General features: G+C 33.4%; 2 protein-coding genes across 2 annotated transcripts in view; one reads left to right on the top strand and one right to left on the bottom strand.

Moving 5' to 3' along the window:
- The window catches only part of LOC145259756 (uncharacterized), a 51,342-nt gene extending 41,177 nt beyond the window's left edge, over nucleotides 1-10,165 (bottom strand). Inside the window, exon 1 of the mRNA XM_080117476.1 lies at nucleotides 9,883-10,165. Coding sequence (XP_079973602.1) covers nucleotides 9,883-9,964 — 82 coding nt within the window. The 5' untranslated portion in view covers nucleotides 9,965-10,165. The remainder of the gene's footprint in view (nucleotides 1-9,882) is intronic.
- A 29-nt stretch (nucleotides 10,166-10,194) lies between these two features.
- LOC145259757 (uncharacterized) lies at nucleotides 10,195-13,593 on the top strand. The gene has a single exon (XM_080117492.1). The coding sequence runs from the start codon at nucleotides 10,355-10,357 to the stop codon at nucleotides 13,457-13,459; it is 3,105 nt and encodes a 1,034-aa protein (XP_079973618.1). The 5' UTR covers nucleotides 10,195-10,354; the 3' UTR covers nucleotides 13,460-13,593.
- The last annotated feature ends 8,471 nt before the right edge of the window (nucleotides 13,594-22,064 follow it).

Genomic DNA, 22,064 nt, shown 5'->3' on the forward strand with positions numbered 1-22,064 from the left:
CAAGGAAACAAATGCTAACAACAATCATCAGTTTCAATTTGAAATGAATGAATGATGCAACAACAACCACAAACGGCTTACAATGAGGTTGTGGAATAAGCAATGCAATGATTACATTAAATCTTTGACTTCAGGCATCTGGGAAACGAAAGGAAAATTGTGTAGAGAGCAGAAGGAATTAGACAATGAGTGATATATTAATGATTAAAGAGGAAATGGGTTATTTGATCAGTTAACTTTTCATTGGTGATTGTCACTTAGAGTAGAGCAGAGGACAGAGAGTTCTGTGAAACCAAGAAATTAGTTAGAAAAAACACTGTTTACTGAAATTTTGTCCTTCAAAGGAATATTGTTCCCAACTTTTGCGTTTGCCCTTCTTTCATTTACAAATTCTTGAACAGGTTATTGCTGATATTTAAAAAAAAGAAAAAAAATTTTATTAAGATTTTAATGGTATGGTATTCCCTAGAAACTTCCTTAGGAGAAAGCACTTTAAAACTACTTTGGGTGGATACCACATTTATCACCTCTGTTCTGTACTAAGACAATGGATGCCCTGTACAAGAGTAGCTGCACATATAATTGGGTAGCAAGGGTTTCACAATCTCCAACCACACCTCTCCTGAATCGACACTTGCATGATTCTGGTGGCAGGAAGAAGTCCAGGACGACCGGAAACAAGGCTGAGATAAGTGGAGAACATATATAGTACTTGGTATTATCAAGTGGTCACCCATTTAGTACTGACCAGGCTCAATGTCATTTAACCTTGGTGATCTAGCGGGAACTGATGCGTCAACATGATTGCCAAGCATAGACAAGAACATGGGTGTCAAAGCGTGAAACTCATTTCGTGCCTGCTTTGAGATAGCCGTTTCCATTGGTCGTAATTACATTGAAAAATAATCTAACACATAACTGTTTCTAAATAAACTTTCAGGTCTCTGTATATACAAATTTTGTTTTTATTGTCTATTGTGTTTTCTTTTTGTCAAGTGTCGAATATTGCTGCAATATCCTCTAAAAAGGACACTTTTAAAATTAGGACAAATAATGCCAAATAAAAAGCTAAATTTTTTTTAATTAAAAATTTGGTGCTTATCCCATTTTACCTCATTAATAAAATGTTATAATTGCACAAAATTTTTATTATGTAACTGTTAGGTTAAAAAATTACAGAACATCAAAATTTATGCCAATTTATCCAGTATTTTTGTTTTTAAAATTGAAATAAAATCATCTCCATGCAATTTTGGAATCTATCCTTAACAGGAGACAGGGAAAGGGGATTCAATGTTTGGCATTGAATTTAATGAAGACAAAAAATGACCGATGAGAGAATTTGACAATTTTTTCTTTTACAAGAAAATAATGCCTTAATTTGTATAAATTTTGATGTACCGCCTTCTTTTTTAACACGTAAGTTTTCTGTGCTATTTTGTTTATTTTCATTTTATGAACAGTTTTAAATATTTATTAAAACTGGATAAGTACCAAATAATTTGTAAACCACTTTTTAAAAATCTTGAAAGTGTTTATAGCGAAATATTGGGTGCTTATTTAGATTGGCACTTATGGCAATAAACAAAAATGAAGACTTTTCTCTATTTTCTCTACTTTTAATTGCCACCATAAGTACCAGATTGAATAAGCACCAAATATAATGCCAAAACAAGTTATGGCACATTTACATTTTAGTTTTTGAGGAGTTTTTTTTTTTTGTCCTCAAAAACTAAAATGCATATTTTTTATAAAAACCATGTTTGATAGCAAATTTAATTGACTACATGTAACGGAATGCAGACAAAACAGCTCAACTGAGTAAAGAAACATGGTCAAAAATTAAAATAGACATCATGAAACCTAGTGTGGAATCTGTACAATACTTGTCTTACGTTATTTCAACTACTAACTCCAAGTCCGGGATATCGTTCCTCATTTAATTTTTTTTTTTTAAATATCGGCAATATACAATTATCGCATTATGTTTATCTCTTCGAACTCAACATTTACCTAGTCTAGTCTACTTAATGACAACTTCCAATTTTGAAATCAGAACTAGACCAGCAGTGTAGCACTTTTGCAGTTTAACACTCCCAAGCAAATTTACTAAGAAAAGCTATTCTATTTTCTAGATCAGGAGGAGGATGGTTTTGTTAACTCTTACATTGCACTGACAGAACTTTCCAAGAACGAAAATAATTTGGTTGAGAATGTTAAACTGTACAAATGACAAATTCTTGTGCTTCTGTGATACCTCAAAGGATAATTATGGCTTTTCTGTATACTAAACAGGGGAAGGAATTTTTGATTTTTGCAAAAGCCAAGATGACTCCTCTTAAGAAAAAACCCCTACCCACTCTGGAACGTTTAGCTATATTTTTAGCTTGTAAGATATTTCCCAATATTTAGAGAGTTATGATTCCAGTCACTGTACCTCGTTACTGATGCTCAGTTTGTTTTATCTTAGCTTTTCACGGAAAATCATCTAAGGGCAATATATTTGTCGAAAACTGTATTAAGGATATTAAAACAAATAGTGAAGGAGCTGAAGAATAAATTTAACACTTCAGTTCTTTACAAATATCCCTACAACTGAGAATCCTGCAGACTTACTTGCTCCAGGTATTTCCTCTTCTAAGTTCTACCAATCTCATGATTTATGGGTTTACAACCCTCATTGGGTAAAGCAGGCCAGTATTAAATGGCCGACTGCCCCCCCCCCTTTCATACCTTAACGATACTAAGAGAATTATTTCATGTTTGCATACAGATGATACCTCTACTGACAGAAACCTGTCTTTTGGAGGTATCTTCATCATCAACTAAGCTGATTAAGGTTTTAAGGAAAGTTTTGGAATTCATTGACAAATTGAAACACCAAAAAATGGATAAATTGTTACTATTGGCAAATATGTAAAGAAAAGTTCTCTATTTAAAAACATCTGTAAAAAAAAAAAATGGTGCCAGCAAGAGTCGCTAGTCTTGGTTTGTTTTTGTATAACAACAGTTTGATTCGATCTTCAGGTCGTATTCAGGGTCAAATATCCATCCTTATCAAGTGGAATACCCCATCCTGTTGGGAAAGCATCATCACCTGACGAAACTAATCATTAATGAAGAGCATCTGAGTTGTTGCCATTTGGGCGCAAACTTGACTATGACAAGCTGAGATTAATGGGATTCTGGATTCTCCAAGAAAGACAGTCTGTAAAGACTCTAATCCAACCTTGTCTTGTATGTAAAAGCATAAATTCTTTACCTTTTGAAGTGCTAACACGCTCACAGTTGCATGCGCACAGAGTTTATTTTTGTTCATCCTTTCTTGCAAGTTTGGGTAGATTTTATTGGTCATTATTGGATAATGGTTAATAGAGAAGAAACAAAAACGCACCTTCATTTACTTATACGAGTCTCTGAACAGTACACTTAGAATTACTGGCATTTGTCAGGTTAAGTTGTTTGGTGCGCCTATACATTTATTCAGATAATGCCAAGACTTTCTTGGCAGCAGAAATAGTGTTAATTTTTAACTATCATTTCAGATGAAGAGAAAGCTGTTAATGACAAACCATCATTTATATTGCTTCTTATGACAAAGGGTTTAGATATTTTGACCTCAAATCCCTGTCCTGGTCCTAGAAATAGGATCAAATTATTGGAGTTTCTTCAAGTAAGAAAGGATTTTGTGGAGAAATTCAGTAAAGTTTGGCAAAACGATTATCTCCTTTCTTTGAGAGAAAAGGAAAGAAATATGATAAGTCATTATACTGAGAAAATATCAGTCGGTGATATTGTTTTTGCGAAATTACCACACCGACTCAGGCCATTCTGAAGTCTTGATATAGTTTGTTGTCTCATTCGTTCCAGCTGTATAATAAAGGATGGTTGTAAACAAATCTATTCCCTGAAGCATTTGTATTCCTTAGAAATTAGAGATTTCCTCTTACAGATCATGCAAAGACTGAATTTGAAGAAGGGAGGGGGACCTTATTTCTGTCCTACTTGTTCTATTAGAAATGATGGGTTTTCCCAATGATATGTTGTGTTGAATGCAATAGATGGTACCACTTTGATTGCATATGAGTGTGAGGAAACTTTAAAGGAAGTTCAAATTACACTTGTAGAATTGACAGATGGAAAGGACATCTTGTACAAGTATTGAAAAAAGTAATGAATAGTCATTACTTTTTTGCTCCTCTTTGGAGAGTGTTGAAATTCACAAATGCCTAGGGCATTTTGGCTATTGCATTTCAGGAGTTGCACTGAACGTTTTCTTTTTTCATTCTAACGTGATTATCATGAGAGGTGCCAAATTTAAAGGCGTGAGAAAGTATTTTCTAATTTGTTGTTGAACCGGATTGATGTAATTTAATTGTCTTCATTTGAAGGGATCTTTTCCCGCTTTATTCCAGCAGAAAACATATTGGAGACTCATGCTTTCTGTTGCTGAATCTCCATTGTGGAGAAATGGAATTCCCAGTCAGGAACTTGTATAAGAAATCACTGATTCAGCACAATTTTTGCAAGAGCTATATTAAACTTTCTATTTTACAGCAAACTGTAATTCACTACTCCAAATTCTTGATTTGCCTCAGTCAAGGAGGATGGATTACTTGTAGAGATATTTACCAGCCTGATCGGCACACAAAGCGCATCGCACTTGGTAAGCACCAACAGAATCAAGAAATCCATTCAAGTTAAGTGTCTTAGTGTTGCAAAGTTTTTGTCCTTTAGAGTCTATCTCCTATGTGAATTTTCTTCAAATATTTTAATGGAATGTGCTCTGATAAACTCATCACATTTGTACTCCTTCAATGTATATACTCCTAAGAAACCCATTTAGCAACATTAAAAAAATGCTCCAACAAGGTTGCTCCAGTTCTCTCCAAACTTTACAACAAATGCTTTAACAAATCTTGCTTTCCTAACTGCTGGAAAACTGCTTCTGTGGTACCAGTTTTGAAGAATTCTGGCGAAAGAACCAACCCATTAAATTATTGCCCCATTAGGCTCTTGCTGCTTTTCGCCAAAATATTTGAGTCTATAATTAATCAAGCTCTAGTTCATCACCTTACAACTGCTAAACTTCTGAGCGACCAACAATATGGATTTAGGCAAGCCCATTCCACAGCAGATATCCTAACTAAATTCTAAATGTATGTATCATTCACTGGACAAAGCAGGGGAGGGTAGAGCGGTAGCCCTAGATATATCTAAGGCTTTTGAAAGGGTTTGGCACGATAGCCTTCTCAGGAAAATCAGATCATATGATATCACTGGAAGAATACATAGCGTAATTAAATCCTTAAGTAAGAGAAGAATTCAGGTTTTCCTCGAAGGTTGTACATCTAAATATGATATAAATGCGAAAGTACCTCAGGGGTCTATCCTTGGACCTTTATTATTCCTAATATTCATAAATGACCTCCCTGATAAAATTGTCTCCAAGATGGGTATATTTGCTGATGACACCACACTCTATAACAAGCACGAAGAGAAAACAAATGAACACATATCTAAGGAAATGGCAGAAACACTAGAGGAAGACCTCCAATGTGTAGTGGATGGGGACAAAAATGGATAGTCACATTCAATGCTGCCAAGACTAAACTTGTTTCCTTCAATAATTACATAAAACCTTCTCTACTACCAATAGCAATGGCCAAAAACACATTACATGAAAGTACTTCTTTTAAACTCCTCGGCCTAACGTTCACAGGGAGCATTTGGAACAAATACACCGAGAGCATTGCCAAGGCTGCTGTGAAGAAGGTGGGCTCTCAACTGTACTAGAAAGCTACTTATGCCTGAAAGTATCCTGTACCTCTGTAAGGCCACCATTCGCCTATGCATGGAGTACTGCCGTCACATTTGGGCCAGTGCATCTGCTACTAATCTTTCACTCCTGGACAGGATTCAAAAGAGAATCGCTAACCCAAACTGTCATCTAAGCTTCAGCCTCTGTCCCATCGATGAAATGTTACATCCCTCTGCCTGTTCTACAAGTACTTTAATGATGAATGCTCTGACGCACTTGTACACCCTCGATGTAAATACCCCGACAAACCCGACAAGCAGCTAAATCCTACCCCTACACAGTAGAGATCCCTAGGTGTAAGAAACCCTTCTACTCCAAAAGTTTCTGCCCCAGAATTGCTAGATTTTGGAACTCCCTTCTGGAATTCTACTTTCCCAACTGTACTGACATACAGATGTTCAAGTGTAATGTGAACAGACATCTTGCTGCTCATCTCATATAATATCCCTGCAACTTATGTCCCCAATAATAGCTCCCTACTTCAAAGTAGCACTGTGCCTTGTTTGGGGTGAAAATTGAATTTAAAAAAAAAAAAAAAAATCCTTATTCCTTATCCTTCACTGATGCTGGAAGCCCTCTATTCTAGTAGCTTATTCTCTCGAACTGCTAGACTTTGGCATTTCCTTCCTGTTACCTGCTTCCCTGACTGTACTGGTATGCAGAAGTTTGAATGTAATAAACTGAAATCTTGCTCATCAGACCTCCTAAGCATGGCCCCAAATAGTAATATGCCTTGTTTTGGGGATAAGGGCAACAGTTTTATTTTTTTATTATTATTTTATTTTTATTTTATTTATTTACACGATTGTATATTTCCGCTTCCAAAATGGGAAGCCGTCATCAAATAGATTGCTTTTCTTTTTACCAACTTTAATTCTAGTCAGAAATTGCGTTCGTATTTAAAAATCGCATTCGAAACAAACATCGAGTCGGACAGTTTTGTTTTCGTCATTTAAAAAAAAAAAAAAAAAAAAAATGGCGGTATCGTCTATTTCTTTGTGCCTATAAAAAAAAAATTCAAGAATAATTTTGAAACCTTTAAATTTGAGGATAAATTAATTCCTGATTGTATAGGAGAAAAAAATGAGTATTATGGTATTAGCAGCGTGCACTCACTGCTGAGTGTGAGTGCTGCTGCGCTGAAGATAAACAGGAAATTCTAGAAAAGAACAAACAAAACTATATCGTAAATTGGTAATCATTACTATTGTGGACATAAAACAACGTTGGGTTACAAAGTAGCAATTTTCTTTGGATTTTTTGATGTTTCTACACTATTGGGACGAGATTTTGTATTCGATAAATAGAGTTTTCAGATTAAAAAAAAAAAAAAAAAAAACTGGTTTCCGCTGATTTTTTTTTGTTTTTTTTTTTTGTCAATTCTAAAAAGTTACGTTAGCTTTCAAATTATGCAGTCGAGATTACCTAAATATTACTGAATTATTTAAAAAAAAAAAACTTTAATCGTGATAACAGGTGAAATCTTGCCGCCATTTTGTTTAAATCGAAACGGAAAATCACCTCCCTTTCATCTTTAAAATACGAGGAATACGTAGATACCATTGTTTTCATGCGAAATTCAGTATTACGCTTTCCAAAATAGTGTAGTGAAGCGGAAGCGGCACAGCCGCAAAAATTCTTTCCTTCACTGTTTTTCGATATGAGCAAAACCACCGACAACATTCCGCGAGAGGTAGGTACACGATAAAGATTTTTGTTATTTTTGTTTATCTGGACTTGCACCAATTCCCCTGTAAATAATTATCTACAACTATAATCTCCGGCCAAAAAAAAAAAAAAAAAAAAAAACTAACCATCCAAAAGATTTTTTTAAAAATAACATAATCCGAGCAGCGAAAAGCTCAAGGCAAAATAAACAAAACAAACGAGGCCACACACGCAAAATAATAAGCGCTCCCTTGAACGTGATGCCTACGATATTGTAGCCAATACGTATTTCGCTAGAGGGGCTCACTCGTGTACGTCAGCCAATCATTAAATTTATTTTAAAAAAGAAAAAAAAATGGGTTTGCTTTATACATAGATTCGATAAAGTTGTCAAAAAACGAACACATAACAAATGATCTCAAAGGCAAGATAAGTTACTCTTCTACCTATCTGGAAGAGTTTTTAGTTGTTTTACTCACTTTAAAAAGCGTAATCGGTTTGAAAATCATAGTGTTTATCGATATTTTTGAAAAAGACAAATGGCGGCGAGCTCTTAGTTGAATACATTAAGTTTGGTAAAATGAGTTCAAACTAAAAAATTATACAAAATACTGTTAGAAACTCGTTCAATATGTTAACGTGAGGGAGGCTGACATATATTCAGGGGTTTCTAACAGTATTTTGTATATTTTTTTTAGTTTGAATTCATTTACGGTAGTCATGCAAAGAGTGATCCGTGCTGAAATAATAACGTTATTATTTAAAAAAGACATTCTTAACATGGGAAGTGGAGGATGTTTTGTACCTATTCTGTACTTTAACCTTACAATTTAATAAAAAAAACAAAAACTTTACGATTTAAAAAATAGCGCGGATCACTCTCTGCATTAACACCCCATTTTACCAAACAACGTATTCAACTAAGAGCTTGCCGCCATTTGTCTTTCTCAAATATATCGATAAACGCTGTATGATTTTCGAACCGATAACACATTTGAAAAACTAAAAAAATTTCCAGATAGGTAAAAAAATAATTTATCTTGCCTTTGAGAACATTTATTTATGTGTTTGTTTTTTGACAACTTTTTCGAGCAAACACGAAAGTTTTCTTTTATAAAATATAATTTTAATTTATATAATTAAATCATTGGGTATTTTTCCGACCTGCCCCAGAGCGTAGTATAAACACACATAACCATGAGGCACGTCGTCAAAATTTACGTTTGTTTGTTTGTTTATTTGGTGATAACACACGAAGTGTTAAAAGTATTTTTTTTTAATAAATATATGGTTTCGCTTTTTGTGTCGTGACTCCGTTCGTTCCATAATCAACCGTATCCACTTCCGGTAGCTTTATTTTTCCGAGCACTAATCACAATTCCCAAACCAAAAACCTAATTATTGATAACTAAGACTACTTTATTTTAATTTTTCAGCTAAATGTGCATCAGACAGAAAATTACAAAAATATTCACTGACCGAATTATTAACTTTTAAAATGAAGAGGAAACGATAACAAAAAGGTAAAATCAATTTAAGGGGCTAGTGCACTTACTGATCCGCTCTATTTTTTTAAATCGTATTTCTAAGTTTAATTAAAGCTTTATGTTTTTTTATTCAATTGTAAGGTTAAAGTATAGAATAGGTACAAAACACCCTCCTCTCCCCATGTTAAGAATGGCTTTTTAAATAATAACGTTATTATTTCAGCAGCACGGATCAATAAGTGCACTAGTATCGTTTTTAAATACAATTAGTTTTTGCATTATTAGGACTATTATTCTCATCTACGTTCTCATATTCGCAACGTTTCGGTCGCTGTAACGTTCGCCCATCTTTTTTTTTTTCTTCTTCTTTTCGAACTTTTAGAATTCATAGAATGTTCAACGTTATAAATATAACAGTACAGTACAGTACGTATACAACATACGGACTAGGCTAAAATAATGGTATTATTTAGAACCTATTCTGCACATGAAGGAGGAGAGGGTGTTTTATAACTATTTCTGTACTTTCACCTAACAATAAACAAACAAAAAATACAAAACTTTAAAATTCTATCAAATTTTGGGGGGATATTTTTAACAGTTAAAACTATATAAAATTAGAGTGGTCGGTGTTCTGTTGAAGGTAATATTTACTAAAATATCTTTTGTTAGAAAATTATTTTGCCAGTAAGTCAAGTAATTTATTGCAATCGCTGAATCAATTTGCTTTCATAAATTCACAATAATGTTATTTCAGTGATCATTAGTTGTTTACCATGAAACACCGTTTAGGATATATCTATACCACGGTCACTGTTCAGCATAAGTAGCAAGATAACAATAATAGTTCAAATACTCCAAAATTATTAATTCTCATTAACCGAAACAAGTTCTCTTCTTTCTTACCTCGAAGATCAAGTTCACGATCCCGTACAGGGTTTGTGTATTGAGCAGACTGTTCAATCAAATCAGGTGATAATTTCACCATTGTTGCTTCTTTTGGTTGGAAGCAAGTAATGTATCCTTAAATTGTTTGTAATCTTTTTTTCTTTTTCTTTTTAATTTCAGCTAAACTTTTGTTGCATGAAAAGTAACCGGTACGTGTACAAACATTTGGTAACACATGTGAAAGACAAATGCAGGAAGTTGTCTAGATTATGACGCATGCGCAGCAGAAACACACAAGGGCAGATAATCCAGGTGGCAGCACTCGACGAAGCGGCGTTCATTTCAAAAGAGCAGACGACATTTTCATTTGAAGACAAACAACACTTTTTTCGAAGTTCCAGTCAAATTTACTGCATCAAAAATCCGTGAGTAATATAAGATATTTATCATATATTATTAATCTAAACACTCTAGAGATTTTTTTATCAATATGTCGCATTATTCAAGTTCTTCAAATCTCACAAAAAGCAATAATTATAACTTTCCTCAGAAACTCAAAATGCCGTTGCTGTCTTGGGATAAACCAGCCCAGCAATCGGTTATAACAGAGAAGAGTGTTGTAGAACAACACGAGAAAGAGGCCAGCAGTCAAATACTTTCTCTACATGACAAACTTTGTAAGGAAGCCGATAAAATCAGAGAGTGGAAACTTAACACAGAAAGCGAACTAAAAAAGAAAGAGGAACAAATTAAGGATTCTACACAGACTGTTCAAGATCTCAGAAAGTATATTTTGGAATTAAAGATACAAAATGAAAATGCTGGTCTAAAAATGCAAGAGGAACTCTCTTACAGAGAGGAAATAGTGACAAAGATTGATTCTACCCGTGAACTATGCAATGTTTTAAAAGATCATGTACAGTCTTTGCACAGACAAGCTGCTAACTGTGAAGCCACATGCAAAGAATTACAAAGTCAAGAAAGGGAACATTTTGAAAACTATCAAGATATTTCTTTAAAATTTCAAAGTCTAAAAATATCTGCAATAGAAGAACAAAATAAGTTAAAATCTGAAATTGGTAAATATTCATTTGAAAAAGAAGACATTGAAAAACGTTTTAAAGAGAGTGTCCAGGATGCTGAAAGACAAAATATGATGTATACTGAAAATTTGTCACAAAAAGAATCTCAGATACAAGCTTTTACAGAACAGCTCAAAGACTATGAACGGCAAAAGACACAAGAAAGCGAGATGATAGTACATTTAAATATTAATATCCAAAATTTGAAAGAAGAAATAGAAAATAAAGACACTCAGATTGAACATTTGATCAAAGAAATTGATTCACTCACAAATGCTAAAGCTCAACTAAGTAAAGAATATGAAGAAACTCGGTTACACTTGTCTGAGATTGAGGAAAAATATGCTTCTCTAGAAGATCGAATGTCAAAAGAGACTGACCAGCATTCTTCTGAATTAGAAGTGTTGCAATTTGAAATGAAAAATATTAAAGAACAACTTGAACAGCTGAAGGAAGTGAATGAGACACTCATCACAAACGATGCACAGTCAATGAAACTAATTGAACATCTCAAGAGTGAGAAGGATATTCTGATTCTGGAGAAGGCAAATTTAGATACAACTTTAAAAAATGAAATACATTCGAAAAATGAACTCGACATAAATTTAGAAAAGAAAAGTGACCAAATTCAAAAATTGAACCGTTGCATTATAGAATTGAACGATGAGCTAGATCTTCTAAAAAAGAAACATTCTAAGACCGAATCAGAGGTCAAAGAAACTAACAAATTATTCACTGATCTGCAAAAGGAATTTACAAAACTAAAAGAGGAAAAGGAAAATCTGCAAAAAGAACTGGATAAAAAACATAGAGAAACTGTCCATTATGAAGAAAAGATTAACATTATTGAAAAAAGAGAAGAGTTTGAGATAGAAAAAAGTAATAAGGATTTAGCAGAAATAAAATATCAGAACAGTCAGTTAACTAAAAATCTATCTGATATAAAAATCAAAATGAAGTTGGATGAGGAAAAATATCAAAATAATATTAAGGAATTAGAGAAATGCAAGCAAGATGCTGATGTTACTATTGATAAATTTAAATACAAACAAGAACAACTTCAATCTCAAATAAAAGAGTTTAAAGGATCTATTCAGAAAGTTGAAAAGGAACTCAAACAACAAAAAAAGGAAAATCAGATCTTAACGATAGACAAACAAACATTTGAGGATATGACTAAGCAGAAAGAGAAAGCAGAGGAAGAAAGAGATCAGGCAATGAAGGATTGTGAAATTCAACGAGAAGAAATGATGATCACTCTGGAAAAATATAAAAACGAAAATGAGAAAATCATTGACCAGAAAGAGAAAGAAAGAGAAACAAACCATACTAAAACTCTTTCTGATTTGAAAACCAAAATGAAGTTGGATAAGGAAAAATATCAAAATGATATCAAGAAGTTAGAAAAATGTAAAAAAGATGCTAATGCTACTATTGCTAACTTTAAACATGAAGAAAAACAGCTTCAATCTCAAATTAAGGAATTTGAAGATACTATTCAGAAACTTGAAGAGGAACTCAAACAACAAAAAAATGAAAATCAGACCTTACAGATAGACAAGCAAACGTTTGAGGATATGACTAAGCAGAAAGAGAAAGCAGAGAAAGAAAGAGAACAAGCAATGGAGAATTGTGAAATGAAGAGACAAGAAATGATGATCACTTTGGAAAAATATAAAAAAGAAAATGAGAAAATCATTGAACTGAAAGAGAAAGAAATAGAAACAATTCATACAAAAACTAAACTCCAAACTCAACAAGTTGAAGATAAATTTACTAATTATCTAAAAGAGAAAGATGAATGGAAAAAGGAAAAGCAGAATCTGGAAAAGAAAATCTCTGACTTGAGCACGGAAATTAATCTTCTAAAAGGAGAGAACAAAGAATTGCAGACAAAAGTGGAAAAAGCAGCAACTATTAATAATCCTATAGGTGAACAATTATCCAACAAAACCCCAATCTTTGTCTCAAAAAAAGCAACCCCTAAATCTTCTCATTCTACTCCTCAAATATCACAGAGTACTCCATTTTTTAAATCAAAATTTTCTCGAAAAAGAAAAGTAGTATTTAATCCTGAAAATGTAAGTTTTATGTCGGACACTGACTCTTCTACATCAGAGTATGGCCCTATTAATCGGAATCGAATACAATCGAACAACAGTCCCCAACCTATTGCTTGTTATGGTAGAGTAAAAACAAAAACAAAAGAAAATGTGCTGAAAGATGTCCAAGAAGATATTTTTGCATCTAAAAATACACGCAAAGTTCAAAAAGAAATCAAGAAAAAAGATGTCACTTCAAGTGTTTTATCAAAAGAAATCTATGAAATATTACCCAAAAAGACGAAATCTGGTCAGACGATATGCAAGCAAAATATGAGGAAAACTAAAAATTTCCTTGCAGAAATTGCAAAATCTCCTATAAAAGTAAACAAAAACAACACAAAATCAGAAAAAGAAAATTCATTTTGGTTTGATGATGATCCCATTTTTGGATTTGGAATGGATGATTAAAAAAAATAAATACACTGACGTTTTAACAACAAATTTATTTATTTATTTATATTTTTATCATTAAAATTCTTTAAAAATGTTAATATAAAGTTTTATACTTTATTGATTTTAGAAACTTTCAACAAAAACAAATTAAAAGCAAAAAATAAAAATTTATTCAAAATCTGGAACATTTATAAGAACAAACTCTCTATGTCGTACCCCTGTGGGCATGGTCTACATAAAAGTCCCTTACATACAAGTGACAATGTGAAAAAGAGTTTTAACAAAATAATTATAATGTTTTTATAATTTTTTTAAATTACATGTTTTTGTTCAATTATTAGATATTAAAATTTGAGTCTGAAGTATTCAAATATGACAATTTTGAATGTTGATGGTTTTTAATTTGTTTTTTGATTTTATGTTTTGAAATGTATTAGATTTTTAAACAAAATAAACAATTTTCTTAAACTTTCAAAATTGTTACAACAGTGTGTGTGTGTGTGTGTGTGTGTGTGAGTCTCCATCACACAAGAGTAAAAGCTACTAGACGAATCCATTCCAAGTATTTAGAGAAATCAAATCTATTTTTCTTTTTGTTTTTTGCTTTACATAGGAGTCGCAAATTATCAAGGCCTCTAGCCCCCTCGAGAATAAGGGTTAAATAGTGTACAGTAGTCAATGAGACAATATGATAGCAATCGTTAATAGTGAAAATTTGGTAAAGTAGATTACTTAAGGGGAACGGCTCATCAAGAACTTGTTTACATTGGACTTGAAAACGAATATACGGTAATCAGCTGGAAAGCAGGCAAACGGAAGAGTTCCATAGGTGTGCAGTTCTAAGAAAGAAGTATTGTTCATGGAATCTACGTTTAGGTTTAGGTATAGATGAAGAGTGGGGGAAATTATTGATAGTGGTTTCAGCTAGACGAGTGTTTTTTGTGAAAGTTTTGCAACGGGGGGACTATAGATTGGAGCTCAGACGAGCACTTGCCATGAAAATAACGATGGTGCAGAGACAGGCTCGCAATGACTCTTCTGTGAGAAAGAGGTTGGAGGGAAGAGAAAAGGGCAGGGTAAGTCTCCTGGCCAGATGTGGCAACAATACTTCATCCTTGGACATTTCTTTATTATGATGTTTATACTGATTTATATTTTTTTCTTTCTTCAAACATTTGGGGATGAGTTTTTCTTTTTCTCTTATTTCTTTTCTTTAATTTCACTGATTCAAATGTAATTTTATATAAATATCAACAGGGTGACTGGCATAAAATCTGCATATTTTAATTTATGCAGATTTTGTATCTATTATTACAGTCAATTTTATATCAATTATTATATCTCATATCATACCCATGTATAGTATTGATTTCAAAAGTAAAACATATGACATGGGTGCATTAAGCTAGAATCCAAACCAAAAGATATAGAGTTCCAACCTTAGTTGTTACTGTTTGAACTATCGTCAGGGGGATAAGAAATACTCAAAAAAATGAATCGACTTTAACATATACATATTTGTGCATGTGTATAAAATGAATCGACTTTAACATATACATATTTGTGCATGTGTATAAAAGCATGTTACGTCAACTTATGCCTGCCAAGTTCCCATTTTTTTCAATTTTGACCCCGTAGCAGTTATTTTTACTGGCTAAAAGCCCATCAAAAATATCCAGAAAAATGAAATCATTTAACCTCTGCAACCTTGCATCTTGGGGGAGTTGCAGTTTGAAAAAAAATGAAAACTGACGATTTTATAAATTAGATGAATATTTGTGTGAACACTGGCGAAGGATAATCTTTTTTCATAATTTTTGGTGAGGGTGTACATACACTCATTATATGACATAGAACAAATTTTATACTTTTTGATATTCGTTCATTTCAGAATAATTTGAAGTATTTAATAGCAATAGATAGCTGTTTCTGTGTACTGCTCATGAAATTGAGAGTTGCAGATTATAGATGGTTAGAAAGTACAGGAATGTTAAAAGAGAATGACCTGCATCATAATCATTCATGCCACATTAATAAATTTGGAAGTCTTAGTCACACCTCAGTTCTCTTTGAATACCTGAAGAATGTAAAAACATCAGATGTGAGCTGGAGAATGTGGAAGCATTGGCTAGCAAAAAGGATTAGAGCAGACATTCTGATTGAGTTTGTACGATAAAATTCTTCAATATACTGCAAAAAAAATGGGCACAGCAAGATTAAGGCAAGGCAACGAAAACTAACAAGAGTCACAAAGACAAATTACTAACAACCAAGGCTCAAAAGAATCATCTCACAAAAGCCAAGAAACTTCTTAACGAGGTCAAACAGTCAAGCTAGAAGTGCTCTGTTTTTCCTCAGACCAGTTGCACAATGGGTAAAGCAACAGGTTTGGTTTGTTTCTGAATTTTTGAGATGATGATTGGTTATTTATATTATTTGAATTCTTTAGACACTCAAGATAAGAACAGTAGTGCAAAGAATCAAAAAATATCAGGTTTGGTTTGGTTATTTTGCTTTATGGCATATCAACATTCTTTGGGTTATTTAATGCCGTATTCAGTAATTTTGGAAACAGTTTTTATGCTTCAAGTTCTTTATATTTTCAAATATTTATTCATGATGTTTGGTGTGCTGGGTTGGTATGAAAATTAAACTTACCTCAGTCTAGAAGATTTCTCCATCACTAATTTACCAACTCAGAGTGTCTTTGGGGGGGCTGGATTTTCTGCCCAATCTGCTTTGATGAGGATGCCAAAATAAATAATGGCTTTTCTAACTACGTAATTGGCCAACAAATTAGGTGATTTAAAAATAATATCCATTAAAACAGTATAGAATCAAAACCTAGACTGTCCATGGAACCTATATCTAAAATTTCAAGACCCAAAATTGGCGGAGGAGTTTGGTAAAGTTCTCAAAGGTCAAATCGTTGAACTTTGACCACTTAACAGCCAAATTTCTGACCGAAAACCGATCACATCGATTTTCCCAAATCTCAGTACCCTGTATATCAAATTTGGAGTTTGTAGACTAAACATTGACAGAGTTATTGCATTGGAAAATGTACACAGACACACAGACAGCCACACATATACACAGACACGTTCACTTTTATGTATATATACATTAATTTATTTAGTATATTTTAAATATTAATTTAATATATTTTAAAATATTTTTAATATATTTTATCTAGCATTCTATTCGAATTAGTAAAATTTAAATGTTCTTAATCTTTATTTCTAAGCTGAACTGGTTTACGAAGAATTATCCCCCTTTAATTATAATATTTTATTAACCTGGTTCTTTTGTTTATTACGGTTTTCATGATTTAGCATAGAATGCTGACGATATTATTTCACGAATTTAGGAAAATTAGGCAAGAGATAATTGAGCCATTCTAGCAAGCTATGAAAATTCAATCATTATGGATTAAATACCGATGGAAAATGGAGTTTATGACCATTTTGTGATGTTAAAAAAGGGGCTAAGCACCCCCCCTTCCAATATATTAAAATTATCAATTTCAACTAAAAGCAATGTTATCTACTTAATTGTTACATCGCAATTGGTAACATAATTACTACATTTTTAGATAAAATATTTACTTTCACGATTCCACAATTCATTTATCCACTATTGTAACAAAACAAACTGCATTGTTAGATGAAAGTACAGATTATGTTTATAAATGGTATGTGCTACTTTCTTTCCTTGATAGGATTTTCAAGTTAAATTTTTTATAACATTTGTGTTTATTACACTGTTAGAAATATAAAATCAGGAAAGCACACTAGGAAGAGCTCTTATGAGTAAGACATTTCTTTGTTAGGATTTAGGATTACATTAAGTCCTTTTTACAGAAAAATGCTTCAAAATAAGTTAAAACTCGAAAACGTTCGGTACATGAGTAACTTATTTTGCCTTTGGTAATATTTATTTGTTAAATATTTATTTTTATTGACCATATTTTCATTTTGCCTCTTTTGTTTTGTAAATTGTTACGTGAAAGTACAAATTATTTGGCAAAGACCCCTCTTCCCATTTTAAGAATGGCTTTCTAAATCATAACGTTATTATTTCAGCACAGTATGTAATAAATGAGGAAGGATTTTTTTAATTTGAAACAGACGAAAAAATAATTTCTTTTGACCACTGTTTTTTTTTTTTTTTTTCACTTTTCACCCCAAACAAGGCACAGTGCCATTTTGAAGTAGGGGAGTTCCAAAGACTTGCAGTTCTGGGGAAGAAACTATTGGAGTAAAAAGCTTTCTTGCACGTAGTGATCTCTACTGTAAAGGGTGGGACTTAGTTGCTTGTCGGATTTGTCAAGGGTAGTTACGTCGAGGAGGTACAAGTGTTTGCGGTTCGTCAGAGCATTCACCATTAAAGTATTTGTAGAACAGGCAGAGGGATGCAACATCTCATCAATGGGACAGAGGCTGAAGCCTAAATGACAGTTCAGGACCTATCAGGTTGGCGACTTTCATTTGAACCCTGTCCAGGAGTGAGAGACAAGCAGCAGATGCACCAGCCCAAATGTGTCAACAATACTCCATACATACGCGAATGGTGGCCTTATAGACATACAGGATACTTTCAGGCATAAGTAATTTAATAGCATGGTAGAGAGAGCCCACCTTCATTGCAGCAGCCTTGGTAATGCTCTCAATTGTTGGTAATGCTCTCAATCCATTACGATGAGGAACCAGATCAACGGAGAGTGTCATCACTGTTATGACGGTGAGCATTTAAAAACGGCAGGTGTCGCCAGTGTTACGATGTTAATGATATTACATTATTTTAATTCCTTGATGTAAACAAAACAAAAAGGTATCAAAAGCAGCATCAAGATGAAGTCGAATATAAAAATTAATATGGTTTTTATTTAACATAGAAAGGAATAATGAATCAGGCTTTATTGTTGACATTTTTTTTGTGTGTGCTGATGCAACACACGAGTCAAGAAAGTAATAAATGAATAAATCATTCAAAGTTTGTAAAAAATGTAAAAATGTCCTGGAAATAAATGTTCTGGCATAAAGCAATCTTTGTAACTGTATGTATAGTCGTTAGGACTTTATATATATTTTTTTTTAAATAGTCTGATAGGATTTGAATTAAAATGTGTAATGAAAAGCAAGAGAGAAAAATCTTTCTCTGACTGAGGCAGAATGTCATTTTTGTAGAAAAATGTTTCTTTCTTTTTACGAAAAGGAAAATAAAGTTTGTTCTTTTAATCAGTTCCATGAATATGTCTGATGCAATACAAAATTATATTTTTTTTTTCTTTGGTAATTTAGGGAGATTTATAAGTTTCAGGTGTAAGGCATGCAAAATCATGTTAATGGTTTAATGTTGTGAGACGGAGCGAGCAGTCATGGTGCTGGTCTGCACTACAAGGGAAATCTGACTCGACTGGTTGGTTTCGCGTGCAGTGCCTTTTTTATAGGTTGCAAACCGGCTCCAAGTTTTGCTATTTATGGTGTAATATTTGCATGGGTGTAGATAACAGATCTACGCGCAACTGGAATGCTCCTTGTCCAGCCACTCTAATGTCTGTGGTGAGTTACTACACCACTAACTGTCCATGGATTAGGTGCTACTTTTAGGTTAAACTAGGCCGAGTCGAGTGCTTGTAGGTGTGTGCGTTTGTGGGGAGGTGTAAAGAAGAACAAAAAGGAAACTTAACCCTGTTTAAATATTAAAAAAAACTATAAAAAACAGCGATCTTAAAAATGGGAAAAAAAATAAGAGGGTGGGGCTTGGTGACAGGCCGGCTCGAACCTGGAGCCTTGAGACCCATAGGCTGAACCTGAGCACCTGCGCTACGGCGACAGTAGATATTTACAACTAATTAAAAAGTGAATGTCAAACATCACGCTATTCCCTAGTTTTTAATGAGGTCAAATCGTTTTACTGCAGAATAGTTGACGGTGACGTTTACATTCGGTTCGAATTCAGTTTCGCTGTTTTTATACTGAAAAGTGAAAGCAACATGCGGTAATCCGAATATGTGGAATATTTATCTTTTGAAAATTGAGCAAATTAAATAGACAGGCGACCCCGTTGTTAACACGTACATATTATGGATGCGATATAAAAAGTTTTAAGAAGAAGCGACACCTACAAGAAGGCGTCGCAAAAAAGCCTTTCTCGGACATACACGAAAACGCACACACACAAACAAACATTTTCGCTTTTATATACATAGATGTATATAGGAAAGGAATCAGCCACCGTAAAACCTTAAATATTTTTTTTTTTTAAATTTCCTTCTTTGTTCATTGTTCATATTTTTAAGGCTGTTGAAATGTTATAACCAAAACAGTAGTTTTTTAAAACTTTTTAGATGTTGTTTTGACCAGTTTTAATGCTTTACTGCAATGTTTAGAGGTAAAATTGAAGCCTTTAAACTGTCGAATCGAAAGATATATTTCTGAAAAAAACTATAATCAATCAACAGCATGGCGATTAAGCTGCATGTAAGAAGTTGTTAAGAAGAAAAAGGAAAAGAAAAAATATAGAAAAAAAAAGAAGAAACAGAAGATGAAGAAGATGTAGAAGATGAGGAAGAAGAAAAGGGAGAATGCAAAATCGAAGATGAAGATGAAGTAGATGAAGAAAAGTAGAAAAAGATGCTTAAAAAAAAAAATGAAGAAAGCGCTGGAAAAGTAGATAAAGCAGACGGTTAAAAAGAAGAAGGAAACGGCTAAAAAGAAGTTGAAGAAGAATACGATGCAGAAGAAGAACGTGGTGATGAAGAAGATGGTGAAAAAGAAGCAGAATAAGAAGAATAATTGAAAGTCGATGACGAAAAAAGTGGTAAAAAGAAAATGAAGACAGTGTAAAATGAATACACATAAAAATGAAGATGATCAAGCCATGGAGAAAGAAGATGAAGAAGATGGTGTAAAATAAGAGGAGGAAAGAAGATGAAGCTGGAAAAGAAGGTAAAGATGAAGGTGTTACTGAAAAAGAAGTAAGAAATGCCAGTGAAGTGATTAGCACCATCATCAGAACGGGCTCCTTGCCCGGACCAATGTGACTCTTCCTCACCAGAGTTTCCTGTCTTCCATCATTTGCCTCAGATCTTCAGGTTCACAGTTAACGTTGTGTGCTATTTGCTGAGTGTACATGGATCTAGGTCCACATGGTCCTTTGCTTGCACATCCATGTCGTGGAGTCCATAGCAATATATCACTCGCTAATTCATGCTTGCTCCTCAGTACAGTGACAGACAAATCATTGGCGTCTCTCCCTGATGGTATTAGATATGGCAGGTAGGTTGCCATAAAGTTACTGCTTCGTGGGATGATTTTGCCAAGATATATCTAATACTGTTCATAGCATACGAGTGTATGTGCCGTCTAGTTTTCTTTCCAATCTTTTGGTGAGTGTCCAGGTTGTAGCACCATAAACAAGGACAGACTCTACCACTACCCTTGTTTATGGTGCTACAGCCTGGACACTCACCAAAAGATTGCCTAATGGTCAGTTATAAACAGCGTGTGTATTTACTAACTTGCCATAAGGAAGGAATAATCATGAGTCATGCAGAATGCAATGTATTAACTGTAACACAGATGATGTACATGGATTTAAGGGGAAATATAGCCGGAACAATTAGTGAAAACATGTTAAAATGATAATGTCTGTATTTTATGTTGTGAGTAAAGTTTTGTTTCAAGTAATGTCTCTGATAGCAATACTGAGAAAGGCTTCTTTAATCAGATTTTCTCGATTATTGATTTTTGATACATATCGGGTGCAAAATCAAGACAAAATCTATTTAAGAACACTACCAGACACATATGTAAAAAAAATGTTTAAATTGGCCCAGATATTTTTGAGTCCATAAAGACCAAACTCACACACACACACACAAAATGCCTTTTATATATAAGTAGATCTGTTGGACTATAAAGAAAGAAAACATTTTGGAAAATAATTTATTTTATTTAGATGGTTTATTTTACCAGCATATCAACCCTTTTAGGTTATTTAATGCTGAGGAAGTGGTTTTGTTTTGTCTATTTACTGTTTGTTATTTTCCAGATTTTGTTGGTACAGAAACTTAAGTAGAAATAATGTTATTTGATGGGTATTAGTTATATATTGTATTTTTTGGATGCTCTTTTTTTTTTCGACTATATTTTGTTGTATAATTTTGTTTCTTTTAGAAATTTGAAAAGTTTTTTTATCAACTTTGTAAAAAATGTCTTTGAGATTGTTTTCTCGATAGTATTTTATTCGTGTTTGATTGAAATCTAAAAGCGGGGGAAGGCAGAGCGGTAGCTCTAGATATATCTAAGGCTTTTGACAGGGTATGGCATGAGGGTCTCCTCAGTAAAATCAGATCATACGGTATCACTGGTAGAATACTTAACATAATTAAATCCTTCTTAGATAAGAGAAAAATCCAGGTAGTCCTCGACGGTCGCACATCTAAACAATATAATATAAATGCGGGAGTGCCCCAGGGTTCTATCCTTGGACCTCTATTGTTCCTGATATTCATAAATGACCTCCCCGACAACATTGCCTCTGAGATGGGTATATATGCTGATGACACTACACTCTATGGCAGACACGACAGGAAGACGAATGAACACATTTC

Source organism: Euprymna scolopes, chromosome 3 (genome assembly GCF_053919585.1).
Source record: "Euprymna scolopes isolate OS-2025 chromosome 3, ASM5391958v1, whole genome shotgun sequence".
Lineage (NCBI taxonomy): Eukaryota > Metazoa > Mollusca > Cephalopoda > Sepiida > Sepiolidae > Euprymna > Euprymna scolopes.

Coding starts and splice junctions, on each gene's coding strand:
- LOC145259757 (XM_080117492.1), top strand. CDS start 10,355: ATGTCGCATTATTCAAGTTCTTCAAATCTCACAAAAAGCAATAATTAT.